Consider the following 22,498-nt stretch of genomic DNA (forward strand, 5'->3'; position numbering starts at 1 on the left):
GAAGTTGGAAGCGGGAATTATGGTTAAAGGTACTGGAATTCTTTGCAAATATCTTAGGAATTTAGGTTTATTTGCTGTTTATTCTAAATGTTTATGAGGGACAGTCCCTCTTATAATTATGTAATTAAACTATATACTCGTTTGCTACATTTTATTACTAAAAACCACCGACGGTTATCAGTCACATAGCTATCATAAATCGATTGATATTCTTGAGAATAACTTAAAAGTCAAGGCGCCTTATAAGTAAGTCAGATTTACCACATCCGTCGAACCAGATATGTATTCAAATTAAAAAGAAATAACGATGATTTACTACAGGCCCAACTCACACCTATCTATATTATATAGATACATGTATCTAACACTCAAACTGTAACTTATAAGCTGTAACTTATAACTGTATTATTATGTAAATAATCCCATACTCCTTTGCAAATATATGGGAGCGTATATGTGGCGGTTCGTCTCGTAACTCGATAGAAGTTTGCTCGCCTTGCAAGTACCAGAGTTTGCACTTAGCCCGCACCCCCAACTTGTCGACGTATTTTGAACGGATTATACACTGTAACTCACGTGTTTTGTACTATGCATCCTACCTAACTGTTTTGTCTTAAGAAGTTGATAGTTTATCTTTAAAAACATTGGTAGTTAGGCATCATAAGGTCTTAAATTTTTTGTTTTTATTGTATCAATTCATATAAAAATGATTCACTTTTGTATAAAAGTAGCCATTGGACATCAGTGACATAGCAACGTAAATCTGTTGTTATACCTGAAAATTATGCAAGTAAGTCAAATTTACTACTCCAATCTAGTCCGATATGTATTTAATTTTTTAAAAATTTACGAGCATGCTAAATTTGCAAATATATGGGAGCGTGTATGTGGCAGTTCGTCGCGTAACTCGATAGAAGTTTGCTCGCCTTGCAAGTACCAGAGTTTGCACTTAGCCCGCACCCCCAACTTGTCGGGACAATCTCGGTGTTTTGAACGGATTATACACTGTAACTCACGTGTTTTGTCGTATGCATCGTAACTGTTTTGTCTTAAGAAGTTTATAGTTGTTCTTTAAAACATTGGTAGGTAGGCATCATAAGGTCTTAAATTTTTTGTTTTTATTTTATCAATTCATATAAAAATGATTCACTTTTGTATAAAAGTAGCCATTGGACATCAGTGACATAGCAACGTAAATCTGTTGTTATACCTGAAATTTATGCAAGTAAGTCAAATTTACTACTCCAATCTAGTCCAATATGTATTCAAATTTTTAAAAATTTACGAGCATGCTAAATTTGCAAATATATGGGAGTGTGTATGTGGCAGTTCGTCTCGTAACTCGATAGAAGTTTGCTCGCCTTGCAAGTACCAGAGTTTGCACTTAGCCCGCACCCCCAACTTGTCGGGACAATCTCGGTGTTTTGAACGGATTATACACTGTAACTCACGTGTTTTGTCGTATGCATCGTAACTGTTTTGTCTTAAGAACTTCGAAGTTAGATATTGTTAGGTAGCATAAAAGGACTTCATTATTAATTTAATTATCGTTATTTACTAACCGAAACTTGAAAAGACAGAAAATTGTCTTTTACACGTAAAAAATATTCGGAAATATTTTATGAATATTTTTTACGTGTAAAAGACAATTTTCTGTGATATCACTTACAAATTATAATAATATTGTTGCCATGAACTAAGAATATTTTCGATACTCTTGTCATTGTCTATCGTTATTGTCTATCGATCAACTGAGAAATAATTAAAATGACTACCAATATGCCCGACTATGAACCTTAGCAAAAACGGTTCTTGGAATAAAAATAAATATAGTAATTAGTAACCATACACTTAGAGAGCAAATTAAATGCAGAATTTTTTTTTAGAATAACGTCGTATTATTAAATTCGACACATTTACTTTATTCAAATGAAATGAAAGTGGGCGTCGAAATCAAAATGTCCGAGAGATTGGAGGAAATTTAAACATCTCGACTCCAACATTTTGAAATGCTCGAAATAAATTTCCTCTGCAAAGAGCGTTATAATATGGAACAGGGTCTATTTGAAACACATTAACGTCACGACAGGACGTTACGTTCCATAATACTTTGCTGGAAGAAGAGGGAATTTCGAAATTTATTAGAGCGTTAGTGCTATGGAGTGGCTGAGTGGCAATTTCAACGAATTTTAGTAGATACGAGTATCTACGTCACTGCTTAGGACGGGTGGTGCGACATTTTCAGATAGAAATCGTTGCCTCGAATTGCTTCGAAGGTATAAGAAAGTACGTTATTTATTTCGGCCTTTTGAGAAGTTCGGTGGTCACTTACTTATATTATTAACTTGCAAAGGATTATTTCTTTTTCTTTCTGTATTTTGTGAGTGAGTGATAATATGATTTACTATGTGATAGAACGTAATCGGGACAAAGCTGTACAAAGCAAAGTACATATGCATATAATGAAAAAAAATCTTGTTTATGTTGATTATTTATTATATTTTTTTCATTTTTTCACCTTCGAAAAGTATAACAAATCCCAAATCCTGTGATGGGTATTTCGCAAATCAATGTCCAAATGAAATCAAAAGCGTTGTTCTTTACATGAGTTATAATATTGAATGAGCAATGACATATAAATACAGAAAATACATTTTTAAAAGGCTTATCTTTTAAAAGATTAAAAATATTTTTGCTACTCAAAATCGTTGGATTTTTATGACTAAAAATAATAGCTTGGACCGCCCATAAAACATATTGTATCTACAAGACTTACTAGTAACTTTTGACAAATAAAACCTGAAATATTTCAGAGATAAATATTTTATCTATGACCCTAAAATATTTTATAACATGTACCGCATATTTTCTAATAATAAATACATACATAAGTGTTGTTAACAATCTAACGCCCGTAATTAATAATTTATCTATCCATGTTTCTATACCAAAGATATACTTCAGTAGGTAATATTAGATAGATTGATTTATTAGTAAAATCGGGATTAAAATACATACTTACATACTTTTTCGAGGCGTTCCAGCTTAGTCCTCAGGGGTAGTGGCACATCTGTGGCCGACCTCAGGTATTTAATCCTATCTGAGGTTGATTACAGATGTCCATGGGCGGCAGAGGCCACTTACTGTCAGGTGGACTGCATGCTCCTATATTATAAAAAATATATCTTATAAGAAATATTGTGTCGCCGAACGGTGCCACTCATTTATTTCTCATACCTATCCAGTAAGTATCCTCTATTTCGCTAGTACGTAATTGATTTTCCTGGAAATTCAAAGCGAATGGGTTTTGAACAAATATGATTTTAGTTCTAATTAATCGACGCCGCCCAACGATATTAATTTCTGATAGATTTACGTTTGATGTTAGTTTACATGTTTGTTTACAAGTTGTAAGTAAACCAATATTTGTAAGCTATAACGAATCAATTTTAAGCTGATTTATAATAACTAATACGTTTCTCTGCTCTTATGTTACGATCATTACTTTATCTTACGTCTATTTTGATATTTTTTAAATATTTTAATAAATTTAACATCAAATACAACTTAAATTGGTCCTTTGTAATGTTTAAAGTTGTATGATATTTTTTTTATTAAAGTTATCCCTCGTCCTTATTACGTAATTTACGTCACAAGTTGCTTAATTTGGAAAGTATATCTAACAATGGAAACTATTCTTCATATCTAATCAAGTTACAATTAATATTTGCATCATACCTTTCCATACTTAAGATGCAGAGAGGAAAAAAATCAATATTTGTAAAAATTCAAGCTGGATTTTGTAAAAAGAAAGTAGTCAGCCGTCAAATTTGGGTTCTCCAAAGTTTACAAGCTTGCCAGCCGAACTAATGAGGTAACTTGTAGAATTCTGAGCATACAAGCCAGAAACTATTATCGTTAACTGTCGCAAACTATTATTTGTAAAGCAAAAGGTATAACTTTTGCTATTTAATTTAAACTTGAGATCAAATTAGTCAGACGTCAAGTAAAAACCTTCCATTATTTTTAAAATCGAGGTTTTGTACTTATGCTCAATTTATTTGTACTCGTAAAATATATGATACGTTTGCTGTTAAGGGTACAAAAACAGATTAGTCAGGAGTCAAATAAGAGACTACAAATTATCTTAAAGTGGAGTATCTAATATCACGTTGTAACAGTAGAAGGCTATTTGTTGTAATTGAGTTGATGAATATTTTTACATTTTAAATTCAGTTTAAAATTTAAAATGTGAAAAAGTATTTTTTAAGGCTCCAATGTTGACAAGAATGTAAAATACTAAAATTGAAAGCTAAAATAAATATTAGTCAGGCGTCAAACTCGAAGGTTGTCAGTCAACCACTAACGAGGCAAGTTGCAGAATTCGGAGCCTTCGCGTAACGAAAACTGCGAACTATTGCCAACGTAACGAGGTTCACATTGTACTGTCAACGAAGTTTCGGATCCGTCCGAAAAGTAAGTTTGAACTACGGGGACAACTATCAAATTAAAATTTCCGAACCGGCCTGAACGTGTACTGATCGTAGGTACACTTAAGCCTGTCACTATAGTTCCGGGACTAGAATAGGGCTACAATATCCTCTGCCTGTCAAAAGAGGCGAATAAAAGGGGGATTTCAGGGTTGCGGGTGGCAAGAGTGGGAGCTCTAACCGCCCGGCTAGCGACCCCGGGAAGAACGATGGTATGTGTGACCTCATACCGTCGTGTGCTCCATAAGGAGTGGCGAGCTTCATAATCATCTGGGCGAAGCCTGATGGGGCAACGCCCTAAGAGGTCTCCGGTTGCGTTCCTTTGGAGATCCCGGAGTCCCTCTACGCAGCGCTGAGGACGGTCACCGGGAGAGTTTTAGTGCGGTAAAAGTCTCACATAACCCGTCGTCGCCCCCAACGGCGTCGGGTACCTTTTGAAGGTTTCCCCCTCGTCAACAAAAAAAAAAGGTACACTTAAGCCGTTCTTGGTAAAGCCCATCCGAAAAGATATCTAACTACTATTAGATGTATTTGTAGAAGCGGAGGAGTAAGTAATGCCCGTTTTGGGCAAAACTATGGGCTTTATAACAGAGAAAATAAATTATTTGAACTATGTACAATTATGGTACAGTGAAACTTACATTTTCATAGACTGGTATCCAAGAATGTAGCTCAAATAAAAATCCAATTAAGGTTGAATTCTATCAGAGGTCCATTCGAGGTCCAAATCCATTAGAGGTTTGAATTCCATCTTAATTCTTGGCTAACAGTCCCATATCATGGATTCACTTCTAACTATGCATTATCACAATAACTGACGGGTGTGAGAAGGGGGTCTTATTAAATTACCTTCGTCTAAATTGCAATTTGATGTTTAATACTGATATACACCCAAGTGATTAAATTCGTAGGACTATAGGGTTACATTGTGAGAATTTTCATACAAAATCCTTCATTCCATTTCATACTGACACTTGGATTTATATTTCAGAACAACCATACTACCAATTGGTAATAAGTCAAACATATCACTTTACCTTTCCATGTCCGGTTTTGAGGGATTTTTTGCATTTCAAATGCCTTCTGCAATTAAAATTGATAAAATATGCCGAAATAATCATTAAATTACGACTAATGAAAAACGAGACGGGAGATTCGAAATAAATCACGAAGACCAGATAGTTCAACAAGTGCTCTTATAAAAAAAAAAACAAAAATTCTATTCGACCATGGCGAGGCAAAAAGGTTATGATATTTTTAATTTACTATCCTGTGCTATTCATCATTATATAAAGTACTCATTTTGTAAGGATGAACTAAAGACTAATTAATTTTCCGTCACAGACAACAACTTTTGTATAATTTCGTTACAAAATATAAATGTTAAGGTAAATTTAATTACTTAACCGTTTCAAAGCAAGTCAATTACAAAAACAGTAGTAAATAGCAAACTAAAGGAAGCTCACAAAAAGGCAAGTTTGTAGTTAAACGAGTGCTCTTAGTTAATTAACCGAAAAGGAGATAAAAAGCAGGAACAGCGAAGCGAAAAGTCGGTAATTAACTGTGAAGTAGCAAGTCGAAGCGAGTTGGCAAGTTGTCTGGATGAGTCAACAAGAGCAACTCTGTAAAACGATTTCACGACGTACCAACGGTATGGAGAATTAAGTTTGTTTTCGCGATTATAGATTCTAATATTTTTTTATAAATACAGCTTTCTTTCAAGCAATTATATCATCTGGAATACTAAATCATCAGATCTGAAACATAGAATAAAATAGAATGCCTGAACTGTGAAATTCTGGTTCTCATTTCAGAAATCCAACCTCAAATATTAAGCATTTTTCATGTCTTTATACTTCAGTAACAGCGATAACGTAGTGATTGAAACTTGGCTTCTTAGAGGGACGTCCACGGTTAAGTTAGGTTAGGTTTGCAGTGAAGTGAAGAGTCGGTAATTAACTGTGATGTAGCAAGTCGAAGTAAGTTCGCAAGTTGTCTGGATGAGTCAACGATGGATTCTAATAATTTAATAGAGATCCAACCTTCTTTCATAAAATTTGGTGTCTGAACTATTGAATAATATGGAATACATAAACTTGTATTTCCCATGTCGGAAGCTCTGTTTCCAAAGGCATGTTTGATGTTCCAGAGACCAGTGCCCAGTTGTAATACAGTAATACGTAGATGAGAATGCTTCTATACTTAGGAGCATGTTTAGTTCTTAACGTTATGGAGTATTCTCTAGAATATTAGGCTTTCCTAAATTTGGAAAGAGACCTGGATCTTGTTCCTAAACAGGAAAGGGTGGGACTATTTTCTGACAGAACAGCTTTTCTGAATGTTTTCTTGAACAGGTTTTGACCATCTGGTGTAGATCTAGCACAGCTACATAAAACCCAGTACCATCATCTACAAACATGACTACCAACATAATATTGAATGTTTACTTCGTTACCGTGTACTTTATAACAGATACGGAGTTTTAACGTTATTCGACCTAATAATAGCCACAATTTCCTAAATGGGCTACCTCGGTAGGAATCTTAAATGTCCGGGAAGGCGTGAGGAATTTAATCAGACAAAAATGCGGCGTGTGGAAAACGAACCCTCTGCTCGAGTTATTTTTATCCGGTTTATACGGTTGGGTGTCTGGAACTCGGTGATTAGATCCCGGAGATTAGAATTATCGAAAGTCGACACGTGTATTCCAGAACCATCTACAAATACTATAGTTACTTGCTTAGTACATACATTAGTAAAGATTACTCACTTCTAACAAGAAAATGTAACCAGTTTTGACAATTGAATTTTTCACTGTCATCTATTTTCGTGTTTGAAAAATATAAAAAAATGTACCTTTTAGATCATTTACGAATGAAACGATATTTTTCCGCAGTTTCTCTTCGATTTAAGCCATTTAAATTGAAAATCAGAGATGCGTGCCTGGGATTTGAACCTCGGACCCCTCGAACGAGAGGCCGCGTTTCTTAACCACTAGGCTATCAGTGCTGTGTAAATAGTGTGTAATTCAATAAATATTACATTTACACCTCGCAACATTTTATTTAATTGCCAAAAGACACGTATTTTTGGGTATAATATACATACTATATGTTTTACAAAAATCAAAATGATTTTAATGAAAGTAGAATGTATACGATCCAATAAAAACAAACCAAAGTTAATGTAACTGATTTTCTACACTGTTTTGCTTAGACATTTTGAGTTTGCTTTCAGCGAACCCTATTTATACAAGGGAATTGCCGACCGCTGTCACACACAAACACGATTTATCACCCTTTATTTTCGAACAAGTCCCCGAGGCACGCCTTTCGTCATAATATAGGGTTTCAAAGTTGAAAACATTGGCGACGTAAAGCCTACAAAACAAAGTACAGATTGCGGGGTATTTTGATTTTCTTTTTTTTATAATTTAGGATTAGCAGGCGAGTATACAGTCCACCTGTCCAGTGGCTACTGCTGCCCATGGACATCTATAATCAACCCCAGATAGGATTAGTTAAAAATATTGTTTTTTTAAATTTTAAATATTTGAAACGGGGTTTGTTCTTTTTGGCCGTTCTGTTTAAGGGAGTACTGAATCTTTTCTACTACTTAATCTTTGGACTATTGAACTTCTTCTTTGAAATTGAAATTGAAATTCTTTCGACAAACTAAAAGAACAGCGCATAAGTTAGTAGGTACAAGGCGTTTTACAAATTTAGAAAGAACTAGAAAGGATTATTATAAGATTGGAGAAGAAAACTAACTCTATACCCCTTTTAAAAATCATCACCTTTTAAAAATAATGTACTTTATTAACTTTTAATACTTTAGTGATTTTTTGTTTTAATTTGCTGTTTTTAATATTTCATGATGAATCAGACCTATGATGTTTGTAATATAAAACCGAAGTGTGTTATTATAATAGTTCCTATTAATTTTACGTAAATACGAATACAGTGAATATAGATTGAGAGTGCTGCATTAGTATTCAAACGACGCAGAAAATATAATGAATATCAATAAACATTACGGTGATCATTGTAATTTTACGATGTACTTACAATTCAAATAACTCTGGCCATAGTCTACAATGCTAGCCAAGTGCGAACACACTTTGGCGAATTTTCACCCTTAAGACCCTTTTTAGGTACAAAAGTGGTGTACTTATTATCAAAAGACGTTGCTAAAACAAAACAGAGATATAATCCACCAATTATAAGTGCCCTCACGGACAACGACCGTCTCAAAAGGTTTTTTACTGAGAACAACCGTCTAGACACTGGCTGGACGTCATTTGTCTAAGTTATCCAACTCGGGGACTCATTTACGAGCACATTCATATTGATTATACAGTAAGACTCACCTCTGTTTACTTATAGGGATTATAAATTCACGTGGACTGTGTTCTAGACAATAAAGTCTGGGAATACATTGGGATTTAATTCTGAGCGCTTTTATTTTGGTTTTGTACCTACTGTGTTTCTTACGGCTTCTATCAGTTAATAGTCCGGTTAACCGAAATACCAATATCGATGCTAAGCTGGAAAGCTTGAAAAATCTTTGGTAAAATTAACTTATCATTTATTTTTACTTACCAGTACCACTTACGAGTGTGTGTGTTACATACTACTACCACTATAGTAAGAGTAGTAAATGAGTGAACGACTAACAACTCGTAGATCCATGCCGCCGTGGAACCAATAGAAACATGGATTCCTAGAAAAGGCGAGAACAAAATGGTCATTCTAAGAAGAAAATGACTTACTTTAAGTCCAATTGTGAAATCTGTCAACTTTTCCAAGCAATTCGCGACATCAGGACTTCTTAGTTTCTTAATTACCTTATATTAATAGAAAATTCCATTGTTCTAGGCAACCAGCGGGGCTGAACCTCAGGTTGCGGTGCTATGCGAGACCGGAGGCTCCTACCACCCCCAGTACATGTCTGCTGCCGGACGATGGACCCCTGACCTGACCACCAAGCCACACAACTGCCTCAAGGACAAGATGGAAATCCTCGACTACTGCAAAAAGGTATGAGAATAAACAGATATCACCGTACATGAGAGTCTATGATATATTTACAATCACATTAGATAGTCCCGGTCTTACTGTAAAGTTGCGAAAAAGCTCATATTTTTTTGTAAAAAGATATTTCATACAAATTCTACCTTTAAACTAATTTCTATATTTTCATAAATTACCAAATATCATCATAATCTTTTGTATTATACGAAACGTCTAAAGCTGACACACCAATGACTAGAAAATTTGTAGTTGTCGTTTCGGCTCGAATGCTTTAAACTCTACCCATGAATGAATTCTTATAATACTTATTCTATTGCTCACTGGGTGGCTCTAAATTCATAGGTCTATTAGAGCCACTATATAATACTAGTAATTAGACTTTTAAACTGTGTGTGAGTCCTACTGATTACAATTACTATCGAATCGGAATATAGACTCCACATTCCATTTACAGGTCTACCCCAGCCACGACATCACCAACATCGTCGAAGCCTCCCACTACGTGAAGGTTAGCAACTGGTGCAAGCTGGGCTCCGGCAACGCTGCCAAGTGCAAAGTCACTCGATGGGTCAAGCCTTTCCGCTGTCTTGGTATGTATGCAACTGCTAAAAACATTAGCCCTACCAACGTAGTCTTCAGGGATAGTAACGCATTTTTCGCCAACCTTAAATTCCTACTTGACCTAAGGTTCCTTAACCATATTTGGGCAGTAGCAGCCGCTCACCTTAGGTGGAGAGCTTGTAAAAAGAAAGCTAACAATAGCACCATCGCACAACTATCAACATATCATATCATATTTAATGTCAGTCATCAAGAATTAAAAATCAATAATTACCAACACAATAAATTTAATTAACATCATAAAGAAATTTAATTAGCGTGATGGGCTATGGCTTGAACCTTCTAATTTTGAAACGATAACCGTGCTTAGCAGTCAGACAATTGTGGATTGATGAGGATAATGATTAATGTGGAATACACTACGGCTCGCTTCAATGTTATCATCGTCATTAAGTGTTTTACGCGGGTTTCTTACTAATCTTTGTATATTGTATAAGATTCTACTAAGGTCCAGTCTTTTGTCAACTTCCATGTTCACTGCAATGTCTGTTTGTCGGCAGAAGGTCCATTCCAATCGGACGCGCTGCTGGTCCCCGAGAGCTGCCTCTTCGACCACATCCACAACCAGAGCCGATGCTGGCAATTCGCGAGATGGAACGCCACCGCTGGCCGTGCCTGTGCTCAACGTGGACTCCGCCTGAGGACCTTCGCTATGCTCCTGCCTTGTGGAATCAGCCTCTTCTCTGGTGTTGAATTTGTCTGCTGCCCTAAGCACTTCAAGGGTAATTATTGTCTTATTACCTATTCCAATTCAATAATTATTTTTATATTCTAGTAATTAATATACTAGTATTCATGCCTTATAACGTACTAAGTTGAAATATTCCGCTTATAAATCTATGAAGAAATTGTTAATTAATTGTTATATTAGGAATGGGTTTTAAGCAAATTTAATGAAAAATCTAATTTATTGAATGGGTAATACCAAATGGAATTCTGTCTCTAATGACAAGGGATGATTTTTTTTCAGAAAACGTGAAAATGCACAAACCCATGGATGTTGGCGTGCCCGTAAGCCCCGGTGGTGAAGAGATGCTGGCTGCCTCTGCTGCGATGGACGAACGTGATGACGAGCTTCTCGATGACGAAGATGCCCTGACCGATGATGATGATGACACCCTGAACCTTAGCGATGATGATGATGACGATGATGCTGATGACGGTAAGACAAGTTTTGAATGCTGGCAAGCAATGAACACTGTAAACTGTTATTTCCACAATTTAGACGTATCCAACGAACCTTATATGGTAAAATCAAAGAATGAGACAAATATTCATACACTCGAAAAACATTGCCCTCCGCATTCGGGCAAAAAGAGAATAATTTTATTAAAAGCAGTGACCATTTAAATGCACGCTGATAAAATATTTCTCTTTAAAATATTGCGACATGAGGCTTATGAGGGCAAACAATTTCCAACGAGATAATTGCGGTACATAATTTACCTGGCTTAAAGGAAAATATAAATCGAAAATAAATACTTCAATGAAAATGTTAATGATATCGCATATAAATATCTGAATCAGAATAAGTTTTATTTTGTTGAAGTACATTCGTGTTGATTTCCCCTGTTCACGTTTTCTGGTTTTCATAATTTCCTACATTTCGGTATGAGAGTAGATACGAGTATCATTCCTCAAAAACGAAGGTCACCTTCGTATTTCAAAAATATCAAAATCAAAAAAATATTTATTGCGGTCTACAAAATGGGTTATTTAACAGACAATGGGCTGAAAGGGTGGCTCCAATAGCCACCCTTTGAGCGTTTTATTGCTGGGTGGTTTCATTCATTCTTCTTCAAAACTTTGCAATTTTCGGAGTCTATTAAAATTTAAATGAATGATTGGTATATAGGATAATCTGTTAGTAACTGGAAAACTGCCTTGATTTAAATAATAAATATATTTATTTGTGTAGATATGGATGCGGATGAAGACGCGGACCAGCTGACCGGTGACGATGATGCTGAAGACGACGACTATACTGATGGAGATGACAACGCCTGGCCTCGCCCTGAAACCTCCTCCTCGCCGTCGACCACCACTTCCACCACCACCAGCACTACTACTACTACCACGGTACTGTTTAATGAAGCTATTAGGGAACTACTATACGAGTGGCTGTCGGAGATGATAGCCGACACAAACGGTTACTCATGATTAGATCACTGTCGCTCATCTGTTACTTCCCTTAATTTAATTGCAAAGCTTTTCAATGAATACTTTATGGATGAGTATGCGTCAAATGATAATCTTACCAACTGAAACAAATGTAACGATAGAAATATAAAGGTTTTAGAAAACATACTCCAAGTTAATGTAAAGATAAATGCTAGCTAATATGAGACTGACCAACTTAATCCTTTGTGATGTTTGTGATAACGCATTTGTGATCTGCTTAAAATGAGGCTCTCATTAATGCTCTGTGGTGATAAGGCACTTATTATTGCAATTCAGTGAACTCCTTCTTTATTTGGCTTACTATAAGTCGATGTCCATGAGCAGCAATTACTACTTATCATGAGATACTCTGCGTATTAGTTTGGTACATTAGCATGAAAAATAACTATGTTGATTGGATTTAATTTATGTCTTTGTTTATTTAGGCCTCCACTGCCACTTCTGACCCGTACTTCTCCCACTTCGACCCCCGCACCGAGCACCAGAGCTACAAGGATGCCCAGCAACGCCTTGAGGAGACCCACCGTGAGAAAGTAAGTGTCGTATAATATCAAATTCATAATCAAATTACATTTCAGTTCAGTCACAATTACATAAACTCTAGTCGATTAAGACGATAAAATTTTCGAATTTTTCTTTACAAAAAGTTGTCAGATAAAATACCTATACGTTCTGTACTCCGTTTCAAGTTAATAAAAATATCTCAAAATTTCATATTATGTTCGTTTACACTACACTAAATATTTTTGTATTGGACTAAAATATTTCTTCATCATCCAAAAAAATAGTATCAGTCTTTGGATCAATAAAAAAACATTGGATTTTTGATCTTGTATTCCAAATTTCATCCTAACATCGACCCATAAGTATCGTTGAAATTGGTATCTTTAAAAGCTCCTCATTACACTCACATCCATGAAAAACTCTGGAGTTATCAAAAATCCAACTTAGGTGACTGAACTTGTTGTATCTATACTAAATTGTTCAGATTACGAAGGTGATGCGAGAGTGGTCGGAGTTGGAGGACCGTTACCAGCAGATGATGGCGTCTGACCCTGCCGCCGCACAGACCTTCCGTCAGCGCATGACCGCCAAGTTCCAGGCTAACGTACAGGTAACATTATTTTAATATTATTTCTATTAGTTTCTTCTATTCTATCATTAACTTCTTCCTTTAAAAAGTTCTTAACAATACTCTGCCACTGAGAAAACCTTGTTTTAAACTTCAAGTCGTAAAATCTTACATTTTACCACAACTTCCACCTAAATGTAATTTCTTAGGTTTTAATTTCTTTCTTTTTACTTGAGGCCTTTTTTCCAATGCATTCTTGTATAAATCTAAAAGTATATAACATAATCCTATCATTTTATAGTTCTTTTCTCAATCCTTTGTTGTACCATGCTTGACGATTACTTCGTTAATGTAAAATTTCTATTCTTGACACTGTTTAGTAACTTCAAACATTCCGTTCTAGTCTCTCGAGGAAGAAGGAGTTGCCGAACGCCGTCGTCTCGCCGCCCTTCATCAACAACGTGTCCTCGCCCACCTCGCCCAGCGGCGCCGTACTGCTCTCGCCTGCTACACTCGCTCTCTCCGCGACACCCCGCCCAATGTGAGTATTGTCTATGATTAAGTTGCTAAGGCTTCTTGCCAGCTGTTATCGAAACATACTACCCATTCGGCGTATTCTCTGTGGAAACCACAAAAGCGTTCCGCGTAAGACATATTACACGTGATCTCCCAATCTCGTACCAAGTAGATACTAGCTAAACAATGAATTTTCTATGTATATTTTCATGGAATCCATAAGAAATGGAATCATGCCATGCTGAGTATGCAGCGTTTCTTTCATTTTTACCTGGTGGAGTGATTATCGTTTTAGTGCGAATTCCAGATCTTCGGCTAGATAGACATAAATTTAGATTTCTGAGATGTTCGTCTTAAAAACAGAGCAATAATGCTTTGAATATATAAAACATTATAATCTTTTGACAGATTCAAAACATGAGTATCAATAAGTAAATTTAATTAACTAGATTGTTGTTGCGTTGTTGTTGTTGTTGATAAAATACTTATGCTGTAATATAGGGTAACACCTATCACGACAGCCAATGCCTTCTGAAATATTCGTGAATCACTAAGCTAGTGTCATATTAACTTTGTAACTTTTTTCTCAAATATAATATTATTATTATTGGAAAAAAATGTATAACGTCTCTTTCGTCGTCATCAGGCCCACCGCGTCCAGAAGTGCCTGCAGCGTTTAGTCCGTGCCCTCGCAGCTGAACGTAGTGGAGCGCTTGCCGCGTGGCGCCGCGCCGCCGCCGCCGGCCGTGAAGCCGCCGCCGCTGAACGTGCCAGCGCTGCTGATCGACTCCAGGTAACAACTGTTCTGTCACGAAAGGCAGTTGGAACTTTGATGCTCAACACTCAGGATCTTTATCAGCAGCACTTCAAGAAAAAAAATCAATGTCTTTAAATGGATTTATCAACTATTTAATATCAGGCGCTGAACAATCAGCTCTAGGTTCAAGAAAAGAACATGTTTTCAAAATTGTAACATTAAATCGAAATTCGAAATTGAATAATTGTGATATCTTTCTTTCTTTCATATCCTATTATATAACCAATATTAACTGTAAATAAGATAATATTGGTTAATATGTAAGATATTGACTGGATTAAGACTTATTTTTATTATTTTGCCCAGAAATACCAAAATGCGTCATTGAAAAATCTGGCATTATAAAATACACATTGTTTACAATTTATTTAATCATTCCTTTGTCTATTAGGATGCCGACCGTGCTCTGCAACGCGCCCTGTCCGCCCTCCGCCGCCGCCCCCACCTCTATGCCAACATTGGAACCGCTATTGAAGATTACGTCCAGGTTAATTTCTTATTCTTCTGCTCTTCTGTGTTTGCACTTTCCTCCTTCATAACATTACACTTTATTACATTCAAGCAGTCAAGTTATCAACATTATTTACAAATACTAGAAATTTTTTGAATATAACATCACTCCTTACCATTTTGTCCTATCGTTATAGTCGATGCAATCCAAGGACGACATGGCCGTATCCCTGATGTCCATGACCCCTGAGGCCGAGGAGCTGCTGCTGGACCGCATCGAAGCCGAAGTGCAGAAGGAACAAGCCGCCAGGGAGCAACTCAGTGCTAAGCGTGACCAACGCACCCGCCAACGCCAGGATATCCAGAATGAACGCGCAAGGGTAATGAGCTTTTTGTATTTCTTATGATATAGGACTAGCAGATGAGCATGCATAACTGATAGTAAGTAGCTACTGCTGCTCATGGTACAGCAGCGCTTAACACAATTCTCATTAGGCAGAATGGGTGTGGCGGCCCCACCGTAGTCGACCCATAGGAGGTTCAGTTCACCATCTATAAAACAACAGTATTATGACACCCATAAAACTCAAACACAGCAGATTTCCATCGCTTTATTAAGGTCCACATAGATATCGCGATGGCTGCAGCCTTATTAATCTGCCATCGCTAGGCACAAATCTTACCCTACAAACGGGAAAATCTTGCATCATACTTCACAACGTCGCTCTGTTGCGGATAGATGATCAAAAACATTTATTTTTAGATAGAAGTAGCAAACTGGTGGTAAATTACCACTATCCCCAAAGGCACTTGACTTTATAATCACAATATTAATCAATACCTACTTTTCAGACCTCCAACGGTGTAAAGGAGAGCGACGAGGTTGACGACGAAGCGAGCGAGCCAAGCGATGCCGAAGACACTACAACCACTACTCACACCGCCGCGCCCTCCCCCTCCCCCTCCCCGTCACTCGCACCCTCCTCTGTCCACGATCTGACTACCCGCGCCGCCTTCACTCAGGAGACCACTACTACTGTAAGTAATGTAAATTTTAATTACAAAATACCAATGAAGTGATTTCCCACTGCCGCCAAGAGATGGTGCTACATGTATTCTGAATCACGCTATCGAAGTTTTCTCAACATCTTGCATATGTATATACAATTTCGAATGAAGACTGTCGGAGCACGGCCGCTTCCCGAGCGTGATCACCTAGCCCGGCGGGAGCTCTCTTTGCCAAAATAGGAACCTTTTTCTTCCGGTTATTTTTTTCATTTGTGTTTCTTATATCATTTTTATGTGTGCAACATCACATTGACTTTGATTCAGACAGTCAGATCAACAGCCCTAATATTTTTATTTGAAATCGTCCGGTATTGTAAGATTTCGACGTTGCAGGAGATGGCTACCATCGTGACCACTGATGCCCCTGAAAGCGAGACCGAGACCGGTGAAATTGGTGAAACTTCCAGCCGACGATCCACTAGCGAGGTACACTTAAAGAAATTTAATTAAATTGTGATTTACTCTTTTAGCATTTTTGTCATAGTCTGTGAGATTTATTTAAAATGAAGCACTTCTTATTTTTATTTCATTCTTCTCTGTTTTTTCTTTATTTGTTTTCCTTTCTCTTTTGAGAAGATCAAGATCTTCCTGATCTTCCTTTTTTTCTTTTCAAGCTAACATAGAGCTTCAATCACTTCTTATTTGTACCCAAAACATTGATCTACAGACTAAAATTCCCTGTTGTTCTATCAAGCTCCTGAAAGATTTAATAAATAATTTAAAACAAGACATGATGATACCGGACGGATTTTAAGTAAAGCTATAGTTTTGGGTTGTCAACCAGACGGAGGGCGAAGGGCTCCGCGCGGCGCTGGAGCAGGCGGAGGAGCGCGCGCCGCCGCCGCCCGCGCACGTTCTCAAGCATGAGCTGCAACACTCTCAACCTGTAAGTATATTTTTATATAAGTTTCTCACCAAAACTCCGCCGTCGTAATAAGAACGCGGTATTTGTTAAATGGTAGTTCTGAAAAAAAACACGTTTAAATGAAAAGTGTTATCTAGTGCAAATACTAGATTTTTCGTTACGATTTGACCGACTTCCAAAGCATTTTTTTTGCCTATAGTCTCACAAGACTATGGCATCATAATGCCATTTCTGCAAAAAACTGAATTGCGCCAAAATTTCGATTACAGAATAACATTCGATTTAACAAGTGTTCCATTTGTAAAAATCTTTTACGATGATCTGCAACCTGGCAGTCTCAAACTACTTACAGGAAAAAAATATCAACGGGTTGCATTGCGAGAGTGACGGCAGACGTAAAAAATATCGAATCCTTACCTAAATAATAAAATATAATAAATAATAAAAAGTGAAACTGACATACTAAACAGCATAGAAAAAATATGTCAATACCCATTGACATATTTTTTCTATGCTGACACCGGATGACATCTTGACTTCTGCAGTTTCCTTTGCTGTCTTACGAAATTTCTATCAGGACACGTGATTCCGACGAGAGTTCAACATTTTTTATCCATCACAAAAAGTGCACAACACCGCTATAGAATTGTTCACTTACACTATCGCACTATACTTATACATCGCATGCATGTGTCCCAGGGTTACACGGTGCGCGGCTCCCCCGGCGGCAGCTCCGGCGCGCTGTACCCGGCGCTGTGCGTGGGCGGCGCCGCGCTGGCCGCCGCCGCCGCCGTCGCGCTCGCCGTCGCGCGCCGCCGCGACCGCGCGCCCGCCGCGCAGGGCTTCGTGCAGGTGACTCACATAGGGATTTTTCTATACTAATATTATAAAGAGGAAAACTTTGTCTGTTTGTTTGGTTGTAATGAATAGGCCCAAAAACAACTGGACCGATTTTAAAAATTCTTTCACCATTCAAAAGTTACATTATCCACCAGTAACATAGGCTATATTTTATATGAAATATATTTGATAAATAGATTTTGAGGCGGTACAAAGTTTGCCGGGTCAGCTAGTTAATAATATAGGAGTAGCAGACGAGCATGCAGTCCACCTGATGGTAAGTGGATACTGCCGCCCATCGACATCTGTAATCAACCCCGGATAGGATTAGATATTCCTACCTGAGGTCGGCCATAGATGCGCCGTTACCCCTGAGGACTAAGCTGGAACGCCTCCGATAAGTATTTCTCCACTACCACACCCTTCGAACCAAAACACAGCAGCTTTTAACACTGCTGTTATGATTCAGATATAGGTGTGGTGGTGGAGTCCAATCACAAAAGGTTCTACCTACTTTAAGCTAAGTAACTGGTTAGACGATACGCGTTGTTGGGAGGCGAGTTCGGTCTTCTGTACGCAGGTTCGTGTTAGTGAATGTGGTTTCTATCTCAAAAATATATAATATTCTAAAGGATTAAATCCAGCTCGATTACGATCGATTACGAGTGGTATTTGACTAATAATCAGGCATATTACATAAACATAACATTACATTGTTTATTTTCCAGGTGGAGCAAACCGGCGCCGTTGCTCCCACCCCCGAGGAGCGCCACGTGGCCAACATGCAAATCAACGGCTACGAGAACCCCACCTACAAGTACTTCGAAGTCAAGGAGTAAATGCTCCATCCCTCCCACTCACACCCCCAGGCCCGCCTTTCTATCTCTCTCTGACACGTAGAAGCCGGACGGCCATGTTAGAAGACCTAAAGAAAGTTATCGCTTCTTTTTGTCTCTTCCCACGGATTCTGTTGAGTTTGTTGACTTATTACTTGTAATAGCCCTGAATATTTCTCTGGTTTCAATAGTTTAGTTTTCCTAATATTTTGTCATTTGATATTTTGAAGTCAACTGGACACTCCACAGGATCGACCGTGTGGGATCGGACGAAACTTTCAAATATTTTGTGACGTGTGCTAGTTTCCCTAGAGCCTGGGTGCTTACCTTACCTTATATCTATGTCCTAAAATTGATAATTCTTTATGGAATGAATGTGTGTGAAACGTATATACATATATCTGTCTTTCTACGGATAGCAAAGGGAGCCTGGCGGAAGCTTTCGATTAACTTCTTTTATAAAATATTTAAATTAAAATAAAGCTTGTGTGATTAGTCTACTCATATTTTGCGAGGATTCGCAACAGTCATGATAACATAAGTTTAGAAGTGATATTATGATTTTTTATATATTTTGTTACTTTTTATGTTTGCACCAAAATATTTATTTTAATTTTAAGGTTAGGTCTAAGTTTTCGTCTAGTGTCCTAGAACTTATAAGTGTCACCTTGTAGTGAAGATTTTAATTAAGTTTTCGAGACCGCAACTCAAGTGATAATGTGCGCTGAGGGATCCTTCTATCAAATTACATTTCCTTACACCAAGACATTTCAGCATTGATCTCAAATTAGTGTATCTTTAAGCATTTTTAGTTAAGCGTCATCTTGCACGCCTTCGTGGCGCATTGTCACTTGTGTGAGTGGAACAAACGTCCATGGTACGCTGTGTATATAGGCTCCGCGTACAAATTTGAACCTAAATTACTTACTCTTAATGCCCGCTTTCCTTTTCTAACGTAGGTAGATCATAACGTGAATTTTATGTAATAAAATGCGAAAATATATTTTAATAATTATTGTGTACTTAGCAAAGGGACGGGCGGCAAAGCCGGCGCGGGCGAGCGCTATCTCCTTCTAGCGTCTTCTAGATATTCCGAACACTTCTACCAGATACGCGCGTATCGTAACGCGGCAGGCGTATCTCGGTCAGCAAGTGGCTCTGTCTCCTTCACTCTCCTAACTCTTGATATCTGTGTCTCGTTTCTCCGCTCGCCCGCGGGACAATACATTTAGTTCCCGATAGGAAAGAGCGCCGTGTACTCAAAGTGTGTTTGTACGAGAACGTTGCTAACTCAACCGCTTACGTTTTTGTAGCAGTCGCAGGAACAAGGCTTCTTCTAATCTAGTCAAATCCGAGTTGTGCACACATTGGGTACTCGGTAACGGCAGTAAGCTTAGTGAGTGTATGTACGGTAATTATATAAGTAGATGTACAAAAAGTAATACATTATATAGATGTTTTAGCGTCAGATACATAGATATAAAGCAAAATATTATTATATATCGCATTCGTCCGTTTAAAGTAAGGGCTTGCGCTCGTGTCTAATCCCACGTACCACACTTAATGTTACGCCGTAGTTAAGATGTAATTCTGCCTCAGTATTATATACATTTAAGCTTATCTGTTACATAAGCTAATTTATATACACTTATTCTATTCGTCGACGGGCGTAGTGGCGTTACTACATTAAGAAAGTCATATCAGATGCGTCACGGCGCTCTTTGTTCCTCTTTTGTTGCGATGCGCTTGCACTCTGAGTTCTGTCGAAGTTTCGACTACCGATTCGGGAACGGATAGATGGCGCTGTAACACTATGACCACCGCATTCGCAGTGAAAGAGGTGTCAGTAGGCGCCCGCCCGTGGCTTTACGGCATTTAAGTAAGTCTCACTGTGTATAACGTAAGTTTCTTGCATCAAGTATCCGCTGTATTTTTAATACTAAGTAACATGCCGACCACTTATTTTTTTAACAAAACTTTTTGCTCAAAATCAGCTCTTTATCTCTTGTCGGTATTATAATGTTGTAACAGTGTCAGATCGATGTTTTAATATAATCGTTGTCGTAAACTATCGATGTTCGTAGTGGACCCCTGGTTTCTGTAATCCCGATCACTTTCACGTATTTTAAGAACATAATAAATGGTTTGAAATCTTTTGTGTTTACTATGCTGCATTTTATTGCGAGTTTGGAAGTTCAAATTGAATCAATAAATAGGAATTTAAAAATTGGTGTTGTTACTGGCTATATGCCGATGCCTTTCAACTTCTTAATTATTCATACCTATCCTTAAAATCCTTAAAACAGACATGTTTAATTATTTATACAGTTTCTTCCATTAAACACTAATTACAATTAAATGAAGTTAACAAATAATTTTAAATTAATTTATAATCTTAATACGCCTATAGAGTCTGTAATCTTCGTAAAATTAAAGTCCTATTTGCCTATTAGTACTAATCAAATCAGATTGGTTGTAGCGTCTGTTAGCGTTGAAGCGTTACTACCCCTGAGGACTACATTTGGATAATCATTGCAGTATTATCATTGTAGTGTAAAGACATAGGAGTGTGGTAAGGTCCTCTTACCATACTCTTCAGAAAACAGCAGTGCTTAAAATTGTTGTAAATAGATGTAGCGATTGAGTTAGCGCAGTCGAATCATGTAGAGCTAGAGTCCTATCACTTTTGAATAGTGTACATAGATGCAAACTTTAGTCGTCACTATTGCTACTTTTGACCTCCACAATTGGAGAGTTCTGAGGTCTAACACATAAAACTAAGTTATATTGCTTTTCTCTACACTTTACATTTATTAATTATTTTAATGAACTCAATTTGGAACATTTTTCACATAAACCAGATCAGCAACAAAAATAAAAAAGCCTTAAACTTAACACTGTCACTGTCTGCTATTTTACAAAAAGTAGTTTTATATTTTATTCATAATATTGAAGAAGCAAACTAGAATATAGTCCGCTCTGACGGTAAGTGGCTACTGTCACCAATTCAGATCTGTAACCCCTAAATAAGATTAGATTCCTGCCTGAGGGCTGCCAAAGATGCGTTGCTACCCCTGAGGACTAAGTTAGAAAGCCTTGAAAAGTATGTCTCCTTTATCACACTCTTCATACCGGAACTCAGTAGCAGTTAACAGTGTTGTTATGAGCAGAAATAAGTGTAGGTGTGGCGGTGGTGTCTCCGGTGTAGAACCACAACAGGTTCGATCACCTGGGTATTTAGAGAAAAATGAAAAAAATATGTTCACGAATCTGTAAGATAACAGACTATACGAATATTTGAAAATTTAAGCAAAAATGGTTTACCATTATATAAGTATGAACACATTTTATATTTTCTGATATCACAGCAAAACAATATCTCTAAGGACCTGTATCACAATATTTGAGTACGGCATTTTATAGTTTTGGCATTAACGTTTCATTAGGATTTATTTTGTATTTTAGTATTATTGAAATAATTTTTAAACTCAATTGTTGTTTTATTCGGCGTGTAATACGCAAATAATCTTATTTGGGATCTTTTTGGGATATTGAAAACAGTTTACTAGTTGGTATAGGTTGATGCTTAACTAACTTTCTCTCAGAAATAACTTCAAAACTCTGTTGCAAAACGCACTCTTTTAGGTTTGTTTTGAACTGTTAAAACAACGCCATCTATAAACATATGTAACACACAGTTGTATCCTTA

General features: G+C 37.2%; 1 protein-coding gene across 4 annotated transcripts in view; it reads left to right on the forward strand.

Moving 5' to 3' along the window:
• Appl (amyloid-beta-like protein) overlaps positions 1-21,016 on the forward strand; it is a 191,591-nt gene extending 170,575 nt beyond the window's left edge. The window contains exons 2-17 of one of the 4 annotated variants that reach the window (XM_073074623.1): positions 9,368-9,529; positions 9,978-10,113; positions 10,645-10,866; positions 11,115-11,306; positions 12,063-12,223; positions 12,751-12,858; positions 13,314-13,439; positions 13,801-13,938; positions 14,560-14,706; positions 15,122-15,217; positions 15,378-15,560; positions 16,033-16,218; positions 16,582-16,674; positions 17,015-17,134; positions 17,813-17,965; positions 18,682-21,016. In XM_073074623.1, coding sequence (XP_072930724.1) covers positions 9,368-9,529; positions 9,978-10,113; positions 10,645-10,866; positions 11,115-11,306; positions 12,063-12,223; positions 12,751-12,858; positions 13,314-13,439; positions 13,801-13,938; positions 14,560-14,706; positions 15,122-15,217; positions 15,378-15,560; positions 16,033-16,218; positions 16,582-16,674; positions 17,015-17,134; positions 17,813-17,965; positions 18,682-18,792 — 2,334 coding nt within the window. In that variant the 3' untranslated portion in view covers positions 18,793-21,016. The remainder of the gene's footprint in view (positions 1-9,367; positions 9,530-9,977; positions 10,114-10,644; positions 10,867-11,114; positions 11,307-12,062; positions 12,224-12,750; positions 12,859-13,313; positions 13,440-13,800; positions 13,939-14,559; positions 14,707-15,121; positions 15,218-15,377; positions 15,561-16,032; positions 16,219-16,581; positions 16,675-17,014; positions 17,135-17,812; positions 17,966-18,681) is intronic. The other 3 variants (XM_073074650.1, XM_073074640.1, XM_073074630.1) reach the window with 3 other exon arrangements.
• The last annotated feature ends 1,482 nt before the right edge of the window (positions 21,017-22,498 follow it).

Source organism: Epargyreus clarus, unplaced genomic scaffold, assembly GCF_041222505.1.
Source record: "Epargyreus clarus isolate Ecla_fem2 unplaced genomic scaffold, WU_Ecla_fem_2.2 ptg000001l, whole genome shotgun sequence".
In the NCBI taxonomy this organism is placed as follows: Eukaryota; Metazoa; Arthropoda; class Insecta; order Lepidoptera; family Hesperiidae; genus Epargyreus; species Epargyreus clarus.